At 39.6% G+C, this 13,877-nt stretch overlaps 1 protein-coding gene across 5 annotated transcripts in view; it reads right to left on the minus strand.

The window, feature by feature from the left end:
- SCMH1 (Scm polycomb group protein homolog 1) overlaps nt 1-13,877 on the minus strand; it is a 216,212-nt gene that overhangs the window by 80,890 nt on the left and 121,445 nt on the right. For all 5 annotated transcript variants that reach the window (XM_042246471.2, XM_060397509.1, XM_027968452.3 and 2 more), the window contains one exon: nt 11,716-11,959. In XM_042246471.2, the coding sequence (XP_042102405.1) occupies nt 11,716-11,959 (244 nt within the window). The remainder of the gene's footprint in view (nt 1-11,715; nt 11,960-13,877) is intronic.

Genomic DNA, 13,877 nt, shown 5'->3' on the forward strand with positions numbered 1-13,877 from the left:
AAGCATCAATTCTTCAGTGCTCAGGCTTCTTTATGGTCCAACTCTCACATCTGTACATGACTGCTGTAAAAACCATAGCTTTTACTATATGGACTTGTGTTAGCAAAGTCTACAATATACTCTGAATTTTAAATCTACAGTATACTCTGAATATTGACCATGTGTATATGACTGAATTCAATTCTAGGGCAGGCTTCCATGTCTCTACAGAGCAGATACTATATGATTCTTACTGGTTTGAATCAAGAAAAATTATCATGGAGAAAGAAGAGGAATTCTCCTATTTGATGAAAACTTTTACTGAGGAAAATACTTGGTTTATTACAACTTGGGTACTGTGATAAAAGATAAGTGTAAAAGCACTTTTAAAATCTGGTGAATTACCACCTGTACCCCTCAGTGTTAAAAAAAAGATGTGTTAGAAAACCCCCTTACCTAACATGACTATTATGTCCTGAAGTTTGGTTCAATTTGTGCTGAGACTCAGTAAGGGGATAATTAAACATCTACTGTGACCATTTGAGAATATAAAAATTTAAAAAGTGCAATCCCTTATTTTCAACTCTTCAACAAGTTAGGTCACAGTATAGTTACTTTTTAAGGGAAGCTAGAGTGCCACTCTATTCTACACTAACTGGACCATTCCCAATGTTGGAGCTTATTCTTAAGAACAACATCAACCAAAATGGATCAAGAAGAGAGTCCAAGCTGATGAGGGCTTAGAAACTATCTAATTTCAGAAATATACGAGGAAAAAAAAGACCCCGAGGAACAAGAGTATCAAGAGTGCTCTGAAAAGGTTTAAAGTAAAACAAGAAACAAAATTAGAGCCAAAGGATAGACACTGGGAGAAAGCAGATTTCAGCTCAAAATTTAAAAGAACACTTTCAGCCATTAAAGCTATCATAAATAGAAGGAATGTGTTCCTTTGGGAGGGTACAATCTCCCTGTCTTTGGAAGAATTCTAGTAAGGGATAGATGAGTATTTATAGAATATGCTCTCAAGGAGCATCCTGAATTAGGTGGGACATTGAATTTGAGGACTTCTGAGGTTTCCTCTAACCGTGAGATTCTAGGATCCTATGACTTTCTACATTCCCAACATCTCACATTTCATAGTAAGGTAACAAACTGTATCTTAACCAAAGTCACTTCTAGATAGGTGATAATATGGTCAAGAGTGACTCTGAATTCTTTACATACTGGAAAGATGTTGAGCTCACATTAGTGGATACAAGTTTTCCAAGATCCTAATATTTACTTTAAGTTTATCATTTTACAGGTTGTCCTTCTTGAAGTGACCTTCTCACTTAATATTGGAGAAAGTGTCTGCCAAACAGTCAAGTCAGTTGTTCTGTTAAATAAAGATGATGTTCCATGAAAAAAGTAGCTACTTCAGTTTGCAACTCTAACAGTCACATAAGTGCCTCACTTCTTCCTAAGACAACATTATATTTGATTATTTTAAGGACGGAGAAACTGAACTCACGAGGTTAAAAGACTTGTCAAAGGACACACAGTAAAGCTAGAATTTGAATCTAGATCTTTTGGTCTCCGAAGTCCATACTCTTTCCACTAACTTTGGACTTCTAGGTCTCCAATAATCCTTAGTTAGAGGAGTCTTAACTGCCCCCAAAGAATTCATTACCAGATTTTTCCTCTTTACAGCAACAACACAGCATATGTAATTGGAAACTGATTCATAAATCCAGCTTGTGTGTGTGTGTGCGCGCACACACGTGCATGTGGGTCCACATGACACAGAACATGAACAATGGAAAAGAAAAAAAACAGGGGGAAATCCATTTGGTTTATCAGTTTCCTGGACTGGGATCGTGTTTTCATTCACAGCAGCGTATCACTGGCTTTGGCATAGTAATTTAGAGGATGTGTTCTTTATTAGCTTTGCTCAACTTGGCTGGGTTCAGCTATATACTGCCAGCTGGGCTGATGCCAAGGCTGAAACTCCACTGATCCAAATTCCAGTTCACATAAAAAAGCATGGGTTGCCTCCTGCTCCTATCTAGCTGAGTTAACACATTCAGTTCCCCACGTCTAGCTCCTTCTCTCCCTCCTGACTCTTACTCCCACAGCATGAATAAAGGACTTCTGAAACCAAAAAGACATTTCACATTTTCCTGAGGCCTTCTCCAATGGATAAATCTGTGGAGAGTAGGAAGAACAGAAGGAAGATAAAATTACCCATGATAGGCCCAGAGCCAACCTCTAAAGCCTTTCATTACTGAGACTCAAAGGAGTGTCTTGGGCAATAGGTAAGAGGATTCAGGAACAATTTCAGCAAGTGGAGAGCTATGTTCTCAGAAGATGGTCTGCTCACGTGTCTGGTCAAGTCTAAGTCGCTTAAAGAGGTGACATGAAAGGACACTGTGATGAAGCACCTGCCGGTCAGCCACGTAGTCAATGCACACACTCCACCTTTCCTGAGCACAGGACTATTTAAAAAACCTACAGTCTAACTCCTGCCTTCCTGCCATATCAGCCTCATAACCTTCTGTTTTTCTTTGCTCCGTTTAAGAGTCTGCCCAGTTTCCCTCATCTTTCTGATATATTCGGTTGGCCAAAAAGTTGGTTCAAGTTTTTCCATAATATCCAACTTTTTGGCCAACCTAATACATGAAAGTTTATGTTTTGTTTGTCTCCTAGTAAGTCGTTACTGAGATTCAGAAAATCTCATTTGTAATTGTAGTATTTCCTCAAAAATTAAGGGGGAAAATGTAAAATACAGAGTTGATATTACTGGTTTCCAATATGACTTTATTAACCACCTACACTTATCACTTCATGGCAAATAGATGGGGAAAATGTGGAAACAGATTGGATTTCATTTTCTTGGGCTCCAAAGTCACTGCATACAGTGAGTGCAGCCACAAAATTAAAAGACACTTGCTCCTTGGAGGAATAGCTACGTCAAACCTAGACAGTGTTTTAAAAGGCAGATACATCACTTTGTTAACAAAGGTCCATACAGTCAAAGCTATGGTTTTTCCAACCTAGACAGCATATTAAAAAGCAGAGACATTACTTTGTCAACAAAGGTCCATCTAGTCAAGGCTATGGTTTCTCCAGTAGTCATGTATGGACATGAGAGTTGGACTATAAAGAAAGCTGAGCGCTGAGAAATTGATGCTTTTGAACTGTGGTGTTGGAGAAGACTCTTGAAGAGTCCCTTGGACTACAAGGAGATCCAACTAGTCCAACCTAAAGAAAATCAGTCCTGGGTGTTCACTGGAAGGACTGAAGTTGAAGCTGAAACTCCAATAGTTTGGTCACCTCATGCAAAGAACTGACTCATTTCCCGACGCTGGGAAAGATTGAGGGCAGGAGGAGAAGGGGACGACAGAGGATAAGATGGCTGGATGGCATCACCGACTCAATGTACATGGGTTTGGGTAGACTCTGGGGGTTGGTGATGGACAGGGAGGTCTGGCGTTCTGCAGTTCATGAGGTTGCAAAGAGTCGGACACGACTGAGCGACTGAACTGGAATAGTTTCTCATGGAGTAGTAGTCATGTATGGATGTGAGATTTGGACCATGAAGAAGGCTGAGCACCAAAGAATGGACACTTTTGAACTGTGGTGCTGGAGAAGACTCTTGAGAGTTCCTTGGACAGCAAGGATATCAAACCAGTCAATCCTAAAGGAAATCAACCCTGAGTATTCATTGGAAGGACTGATGCTGAAGTTTAAGCTCCGATACTTTGGCCACCTGATGCAAAGAGCTGACTCACTGGAAAAGACCCTGATGCTGGAAAAAATTGAGGGCAAGAGGAGAAGGGGGTAACAGAGGATGAGATGGTTGGATGGCATCACTGACTCAAAGGACATGAATTTGAGGAAACTCAGGGAGAAAGTGATGGATAGAGAAGCCTGGCATGCTGCAGTTCATGGGGTCACAAAGAGGTGGACAAAATTTAGTGACTGAAGGACAACAATTAACAACACATTTAAAACAGGGAATTTTCCAAGTTGATATATGTTGATGCTGGCACACAGTAGGTGTTAACAAAACCTTTTCAGAGGAAACTATATGGATCCAAGTATTTTCAAGAAAACAGCAGGTGTGGTCAAATTTATGAACTGCCTAAATAAAATCTCACTATTTCCAGGAGTTTGAGAGATGCCAGTTGTTTCATTATACATGCCAGAAAATTGCTACCCCTCTCAGGCATCTGTGGTTGGTGAAGGCAGGAGAGAGAACTGGGCAGGGCCAAGAGCCAGCTTAAGGAAGCTGGAAGAGAGATATGGGGCTATTCTGTCCCTTGAGCAGATATAATTAGGATCAGTGAGAGAACCCAGATTCCCCACTTCATAATGTAATGCCATTCATTTAATTTCCTCATATTCCCATTTCTACTTATGTAGCATCAGCATATAATCAAGAGAAAAGCAGTTATGGGAGCATTAGTTCACTGTACAAACCTCATCTCATAAATATATTTATTTTTCCTGACCAAAATAGAGCACTTAAGTGTCTGTGTGCAGTTCCCTTTTCTTGGGATGTCTAGACATCTAAATTCAGATATAACTAACAGATGGGGGGCACCTACTCTGTGCTACATGTATTTGCACACCCATTTTCTCATTTCAACCACTGAATCAACCTGGGAGGTAGGTACATCTTTACAATCTTCACTGAGCCTAATACTGCTAAGACTGGAAAAAAAAGTGAAAGTGTTAGTTGCTCAGCTGTGTTCAACTCTTTGAGACCCTATGGTCTGTAGCCTCCTAGACTCTTCTAATTCATGTCCATGGAATTCTCCAGGCAAGAATATTGGAGTAGGCAGCCATTCCCTCCTTTAGGGAATCTTCCCAACCCAGGGTTCGAACTCAGGTTGCCTGCACTGCAGGCAGATTCTTTACCATCTGAGATATGAGGGAAGATGGGGCTGTTCTACAACTATTGTATAGATGGATGAATAAAGGCCAGAATTTCTAGATGCAATTAAAGTACAACGCCACAGCTGGAATAATGACAAAGATATTGTGTGTGCGTGTGTGTAGGGAGGAATCGGTATATTCAACAAAGGCAAAGCTTGGAACTAGTTATGTCTGAGAGGGGAAAAAGGGAAAACTGCCAAATGGCCAAGTGGTGGTTGTCCTCATTAAGGGTCCTGAAGAATTTGATTCACTTATTAATCAACAGGCTCATGCCTTTTCTGACAGGGTACTGAACATACCTTCTCAGGAGACAGGAAGAATATACCAAATGCTTGAAGCTTCCTGTAGAGAGGACATTCTCCTGTTTGCTGTGGCTTAGTAGAAAAAGAATTTGGGTGGAAGGGCAGGGGGTATTCCAGGTATAAAGGTGTAAGTGTGTTTTGTGATAGAGAAGTGAGTGAACATGAGTTCAAAGACAGCCCTTTCTGGAGATGAGAGTCCTTTGTTACTCTTATTTTTGGCCACAAGTTTCCAAGACTTAGAACAATAGTTTAAATAAATTTTAATCTGCTTTTAAAATTACAGTAGCCCTCTCACTTTTGTACCTCAGTGAAGAATGGCTTTAGATGATGGTGAACAGAAATGAAATCAGAAAATATAGTATGATTTATTTCACTCAATAAATATTACTGAATAACTACTATGGGCCAAGTGCTGGGGATATAAAGATGAAGTTAATAAATTGGTCCCACTTAACAAGGACTCCAAGTAGACATGAATCCTAACCTTCTAGACAGGGTAGAAAGAATTATCTTCATACTAAAAAACTTATTTCACAGGCTGCAGGGATAACTTGGTTAAATCAATAAAATAGTTGTGATAGGTATTGAAATAAACTTTAAGAACTTACATTTCAGCTTCTTTATTCAAAGACTATCCCCTCACCCCATCTTATCTTCTCACCACTCTCCACTGGCCTGGGAGTGTGAGCACACATTCACAAAACTATAAACTCTAAAGGCAGGATTCCTACAAATTTATCCAATGACTAGCCCCTAGTCATGACAATATTTAAACTTGAATGAATGGCTGGCTGAAGAAAATCAGGCCATTAGTTGACCAATAGCCTCAGTTGTGTTATTCTTGCCTTTACTTAGTTTTTCCCTGCACAATTTAGGATTCCAATTTAACCAACTCTCTCTTTCTGACCCAGAATTCCAAAGTTATTACAATATAGTTTCCTATGCAGTTTTACAACAGAAAGAGAACATCCATCCATAAAGTATGGGACACACTTTTAAATGTTACACAGAGGAAAAAAGGAAGATGTATTCTGAAAGTTTTAAGTATCAAATTCTTACTCTCCAGGTCAGGGTGATACTCCTGTGGCTCTTACTCTCCAGGTCAGAGTAATACTCCTGTGGCACTTTAGCCACAGCACTAAAACAGATTTTGAAATGTTCTCTTTGTTTGACGCCACAGGTAGAAAGGGTAGACCGAAAGGGTAAAGGAGGCCTGGTTGACCATTTACTCCAACAGGTGTGCTCAAGGGCCACACTTCTATTGGACCCCCATATCTGCATCAGCATAGAGAGCAGTCAGACCAAGCTTACACTATACGAAGTGCAAGAGACTGGTGTACAGTCCAGAATAATAATATACAATAAAATATATAATAAAAATATAAACATGAAGTAGCTGCGATCTCATTATATAGGAAGCTAAGCTATAATCTGAAACTGTCTTGCCCACATGCAATCAGAACAAAGGAGAGGGAGTTAATTAGATTATCAAGTACCTAATTAACATTATAGTCACACCAAATGGACTGAGTTTTTTGTTTTTTTTTAATTTTGAAAAGTACAGTTTACCTCTGTTTTCTTCTAAGTCAGATACAAAGAGTGATCAGCCGGAAAAAAAAAAAAAGCTTCTGCTTTTTATAACAAGTACCCTGGATTGGCTGCAAGCTTAGCATCTGAAGCCCATCAGAAGTGGCTCGGCCCAGGAGTTTAGGACCTAAAAAGGTTTACTACTGGCTTTGCAAAGGAGAAACAGCTAGCATGAAGGATCCCCTTAGAGAGGAAGAGCCCTATGTGGCTGGGGTACAGAGGTAGGCAGGGGTGAGATGAGCATCTGGGATCAAGTAGAAGACAGTCAAAGGAGTCATCTTTTACCCACTGTCAGAGGTCAGGAACCTGTACAGTACACAGGGGTATTAGGATGCTCAAGGACCATCTAGTTCAATCTCTTGCTTTAGGAATGACTTGCTCAAAGACATAAAACAAATTTGTGTCCAGCTGGGACTAGACTCCCGTTCAATTCTCTGATGTTACACTACACAGCTTATGCCAAAACCCAAGGTCTCAAATGAAGCTTTGAAGAGAGCCCAAAGGAGAATGAGAGAGTACAGGGGAAGACTGTGAAGATAATATGGCTAAAGTGATGGCCTTGATAGCTGATCTTACTAAAAATCTCATGGCTTCTCCCTCTAGACTCAGAGATCAACAGAACTAAGTCACTTAATCCTTTGAACTTTGCTTTTCTTATAAATAGAATGTATCTAACTGTAACAGAGTTCAAAGTTAGCAAAAGATACAAAGAAATAATGTGTGTGAAAGAACATTAAACGAATATTGATATTTTTCCCACTCACTGTGGGTAAGAAACAAACCTATAGTACCTGAATTTTTTAACATTTGCACACTAATGACCAGAAGGTAGAAAAGAAAGAGGAGATAGGATGATCAGAAAGAGAACAGGCTTACACATAGAGAACATCTTGTTTTGTGAAATGAATTGAGTAATCACATTTTTTCCAAGTTGTATCACTTGTTTCTCAGCCAGGACACTGAATGGCCCAAGTTCTGCTATTACTAAAAGCTGCGTTATAAAATCAACTGAGGGTATGAGGTGGGGGAGGAGACAGTTGCTGGAGGAAACAATCCAGCTGCTGGGATAAGGACTGAAGGTCCTGATCTGGAAATGCCAACTGGAATAACCTCCTACCTTCTGAGCTGGTCCTTCTGGTCATCTATTAAAAATCTAAAATCTCCAGAGACACACTGAAGGGAAGGAAAAGAGCCAGCAAACAACTTTGGAATCATCAGCCACACGGTGTGCCATATTTCTTATCAGCATGATGCACAGTCAGAAAAAAAATGTGAGTCCAGAAGACTCTCCTGCTCCTCTAGCTTTTGAGAATCACCCAATTGCTGTAGGAGACTTATTAGTCAAAATAGCAGAGTTACTCTAACCAAGGAAGTAAGAAACCTAACCTACTAACTGAATATGGCTGGGGGCACCAAGGCTTATCCTGTTTTAGTCTCAAGTAAGCAAAAATGACTCCACTGTGACTTTCAAGGCACTTCTTTTCTTGCTATTTCCACAGAGATATTATCTCATAGACTCTGTAGAGGGAGGGCAATGCATGTCTCACACTGACCCCACATTTGTTTCTTGGAGCATTTAGAGGTGTAGCACTTTTCCAGGCAGAAAGTCTGTCTTCTCTCCTCCATGCTGCCCCCATCTCAAGTTCTCTCCACTCAGTGCCACCAACCTACTCCAAGAAACCCTAAATTTTCCTTGTCCACAGTCACCATGATACAACCCATTTTCTATAAATCAGCCCAAATGAGGTCTTAAATAACAGCTTTATTGATGTGTACTTCACATACCATGAAATTCACCTTTGAAAGTGTTTTTAGCAAACTCAGAGTTGTGGGAATATCATCCCTGACTTTAGAACACATTCATCATCCCCCAAAGAAATCTCATACCCATTAGCAGTCACTTCCCATTTCCTCTTCTTCCCAAGCCCCCTAAAACCACTATTTTGTCTCTTGGTTTTGCCTATTCTGGACGTTTCATATAACTGCAATTATACAATGTGTGGTCTTTAGTGACTGGCTTTTTCACTTAGCATAATGTTTTTAAGGTAAGTGATTGGCTTTTTCACTTAGTATAATGTTTTTAAGGTACATTTATGTTGTAGCACAAACCAGTACTTCATATTTTTTTAATTGTCAATAAATAAATAATTTATTTCATGTGAATATAACACATTGTGTTTATCTTGTCATCAGATGGATAGTTGGGCTATTCCAATTTTTTGGCCATTATGAATAATGCTGCCATGAAGTTCAAGTTACATTTTTGTGTGGACATATAATTTCTATTTTCTTGGGTATATACCTACAAGTAGACTTGCTAGGTCACAGATAACTCCATGTTTAACATTTTGAGAAACTTCCAAACTGTTTTCAAAGTGGCTGCAGCAGTTTAGAATATAACCAGAAACATATGAGAGTTCCAATTTCTCTACATTCTCACCAACACTTATTACTGTCTGTCTTTAGATTATATCCACACCCATGGGTGTAAAGTGGTATCTCACTGTGGCTTGGATTTGCATTTCCCTAATGACTACTGATGTTGAGCATCTTTTCAAGTGCTTACTGACCTTTTGTATATTTCCTTGCTTGCTTGCTAAGTCGCTTCAGTTGTGTCCGACTCTGTGCAACCCCACAGACAGCAGCCCACCAGGCTCCCCTGTCCCTGGGATTCTCCAGGCAAGAACAATGGAGTGGGTTGCCATTTCCTTCTCCAATGCATGAAACTGAAAAGTGAAAGTGAAGTCACTTAGTCGTGTCTGACTCTTTGTGACCCCATGGACTGCAGCCCACCAGGTTCCTCCGTCAATGGGATTTTCCAGGCAAGAGTACTGGAGTGGGGTGCCATCGCCTTCTCCGATATTTCCTTAGGAGAAATGTTTAAGTCCTTTGTCCATCTTCTCAACTGGGTTATTTATCTTTTTTATTGTTGAGTCATACATGCTCTTTTGTATTCTTGGACACAAGTGCAAGTGATTTTTTTTAAAAGTAAATCAGATTTTGTTACTCCTTCTGATGATTCCCCATTATGTTTAGAATAAAATCCAAATTATCACTCTGGCTTATAAGGTCCTACATGATTGTGCCACTTTGCCCCTCCCATGGTACACTGTGCCAGAGCAGTATTCTTTCTGTCCTTGAAACATAATAAACTCATTCATGTCTCAGTACCATTGTAAGTATGTCACATCTGCTTGCTTGGAATTCTCTTTCCTTGCATGGCTTCTTTTTGTCATCGAATTCAAATATCAATCATCTTTTTGGACAATTTTTTCTAAAAAGAAATTGTATCCAAAAAGTTCCCCCTCCACAAAAAGGAACAGTGAACTTTTAGGGATGATGGGTATGTTCATTATCTTGATTAAAGTAATGGTTTCATGGATATATATATATATATGTGTCAAAACTTTTCAAACTGTATACTTTAAATATGTGCAACTTATTTTACTTCTGTTGCTCTGCTAAGTCGCTTCAGTCGTGTCCAACTCTGTGCGACCCCAGAGACAGCAGCCCACCAGGCTCCCCTGTCCCTGGGATTCTCCAGGCAAGAACACTGGAATCGGTTGCCATTTCCTTCTCCAATGCGTGAAAGTGAAAACTGAAAGGGAAGTTGCTTAGTCGTGTCTGACTCTTCGTGACCCCATGGACCGCAGCCTACCAGGCTCCTCTGTCCATGGGATTTTCCAGGCAAGAGTACTGGAGTCGGGTGCCATCGCCTTCTCCATATTTTACTTTAATTATATTCAATAAAGCTGTTAAATGAATCCCTTCACAGTCACTATCTTATTATACTTTATTTCCTTAGGAAAAATTGTCTATCTGAAATAATCTTGTTTATTTCTTGATTTAAATGTATATTGACTATCTCATCCCTCTAAAATGAAACTGTCATGAGGGCACTTGATGAATGGTTTTCATCTTTGTAGCTACTGTATCCTGAGTTTGGCTCACAATTAGGTACTACATAAATATTTGGCTAATTGAATGAATGAATCTGATAGAGGTTTAGAAATGAAACCCACAGACAACAGGAAGGGTGACTTTCTATTCTCTCAGATTTACCAGTACTTTTAGGAATGAGATTCTTCCTGTTTATTTTCTTTATTAAGAGCTACCTCAAAGTTTATCCTGGATGTTCTCCGACATCATGACCATCAGAAATATCATTGACTGTTAACTATCCTGTGGTACTATTCTAGTATTTTATGTATACTCTCCCACTAGTAGCAGTTATTTTAATAATAAGAGTATAATAATAATAAGAATATAGCATATTACATAGTAAGTATAATAAATACTATTATATTAATATAGAATAACAGCCCCAGTAATACAATGAAAACATTTGTTTAGCATTTGGTGTTTGCCAGACATTATGTAAGCATTTTGCCCAGGTAATCTCATTTATAAAGTAGGTATTCTTTTACAGATGAGGAATTTTGAGGTTTAGAGAGGTCAACTAACTGACCAAAAAGCCACACAGCTGGGAAAAGGCAGAGATGGACTTCAAATCTATCTTACATCTAAGCCCATGGTTTTTCCATTAAACTACAGTGCTGGTTAAGTATTTTTATGTAATACAATGTTACTCCAGCTCAATTACAAAGTTGGGATGTGCACCTCAAGAATGATACTATTCAAACTCTGGAACAGTCCAGGAATAAGAGTAAGAGGGAGGAGAAGCTAGCTGCTTGAGAATAAACCAAGGTATTTGAGCAAGGAAATTTTACTTTATGCCACACTCTGTGTATATCCTCACGCGATGTTTAAACTCTTTCTGTTTCTGACTGCTCTTGACTGGATGTTGGTTGCTGGCCCCTGATCCTCCTTTGCCTGTGAGTGAGGTTTACTGGTGAAGGGATGCTGACCATGGGAGATCTAGGCAGGCTCCCTTAGTAACCTGGGTTCCGACTTTACAAGCCTTTACCTTTAGTGCCAGGTGGCTGCAGGTTGTCTCCAGTCAAGGAACACCAGCCCACAGGGAAGATGTCACGGGAGTCGAAGCGGCACCAGTAGTCAAAGGCCCCTCGCCACCCATCGAAAGTGACAAGCACCTCCGAGCCCCGCACTTCCCCAATAGTGGCTGGGCAAATGAAATGAGGGTTCTTCCTGTCCACAGCTTCTAGCTTCATTCCCATTTTGAAGAAGTTGTGAGAAGGTGACGGTGGTTCCTAGATGAGAGACAAGAGATATACAGACCTAGATACAAAGAGAGAGACTATGTATGCCAAGAAACTGGTACTTCATTGGGATGATTAGAAAGTGCTATGTAAGATTTACAATGGAACTTTAGACTTTCCTTTAAATGAATTTCAAAATATACCAAAGTATTACTTTGTTAATTCTAATATTTTGACATTTTTGCTTTGGGTCTTTTTTTTTTTTCAAGAAATAAAAGGTAACAGGTAAGGCTGAATCCTCCTATGTGCCCTTCCCTATGCATATTTTTATACTTTACTATGTGTGTGTGTATATACTGCTGCTGCTGCTAAGTCACTTCAGTCGTGTCCATGCCATTTCCTTCTCCAATGCATGAAAGCGAAAAGTGAAAGTGAAGTTGCTCAAGTCGTATCCAACTCTTAGTGACCCCATGGACTCCTCCATCCATGGGATTTTCCAGGCAAGAGTACTGGAGAGGGGTGCCAAATTATATATATAATTTGCACACTTTAAAATTTTATATAAATAGTATTATAGTGAACATATCATTCTACAACTTGCTTTTTTTTGTTCAACACTGTTTTTGAAATGTAACCATGTTGTAAATTTAGCTCGAGTTTAACTGCTAATAGTACTCCATTACATCATAATTTATTTCCTCTCTTTCAGCAGACATGTAATGTTGTTTTGAATTGTTTACTATTTCAAAAGAGTTTTCACAGCCATTCTTATGGCTGTGAAATTGTTGTTTCTTATTGTTTCTTTTTTCACATGTGGGAGGATTTTTTTTCAGAGTGTATACCTAAGAGTAGAATTGTTGGGTTATAGGTCGGAGAAGGCAATGGCACCCCACTCCAGTACTCTTGCCAGGAAAATCCCATGGATGGAGGAGCCTGGTGGGCTGCAGTCCATGGGGTCACTAAGAGTCGGACACAACTGAGCGGCTTCCCTTTCACTTTTCACTTTAATGCACTGGAGAAGGAAATGGCAACCCACTCCAGTGTTCTTGCCTGGAGAATCCCAGGGATGGAGAAGCCTGGTGGGCTGCCGTCTCTGGGGTCGCACAGAGTCGGACATGACTGAAGCGACTTAGCAGCAGCAGCAGCAGCAGCAGGATGGATGTATGGGCTTCCCTGATGGCTCAGATGGTAGAGAATCTGCCTATGATGCAGGAGACCCAAGTTCAATCCCTGGGTTGGGAAGATCCCCTGGAGAAGGGAATGGCTACCCACTCTAGTATTCTTGCCTGGAGAATTCATCTTCCACTTTATTAAATATTGTTAAACTGCCCTCCAAAGCAGCTGGAACACTGTGAACTCTCTCCAGTAGTGTAGCTAGTTCTTGGGTGCTGATTTGCAATGCAGTTGCATAAAGTTTCCAAAAATTGTTGTATACTCTGTTTCCCTTTGTCTTACTGTCTCATCCTGTACCAATAACACAGTCTTTTTAAGTGGGTATCTGGAAGAAAAAGTCCCTCTACTTTGTTATTGTTCACTATTGTTTTGGCTATTCTTTCTCCTCGATCTTTCATACGAATTTCAGGATCAGTTCTTCAAGTTCCACAGGAAAATCCTATTTGTATTTTGACTAGAATCCCAGTGAATTTATAATTTGGGAAAAAATAACTTTTGTATGTATGATACTGAGCCTTTCCTTCCATGAACATAGCATTTTCCATATGTTAAGTATTCTTTAATGGAGATTTCATCTTCAGTATAAGTTTAAAAATTCCTTATAAATATCTTATATTTTACTGACATTTTTCTAGCCATACTGTAACCTATTGCTATCTTAAAGAGCATCTTCAAAAATTTCATTTTCAAATCACTTATTAAATAGGAATGACTTTATTTTTTAAAACTGATTTAAAATTGATGAAGAATGGATGGTTTTGAACTGTGGTGTTGGAGAAGACTCTTCAGAGTCCCT

Source organism: Ovis aries, chromosome 1, assembly GCF_016772045.2.
Source record: "Ovis aries strain OAR_USU_Benz2616 breed Rambouillet chromosome 1, ARS-UI_Ramb_v3.0, whole genome shotgun sequence".
Taxonomy (NCBI): Eukaryota; Metazoa; Chordata; class Mammalia; order Artiodactyla; family Bovidae; genus Ovis; species Ovis aries.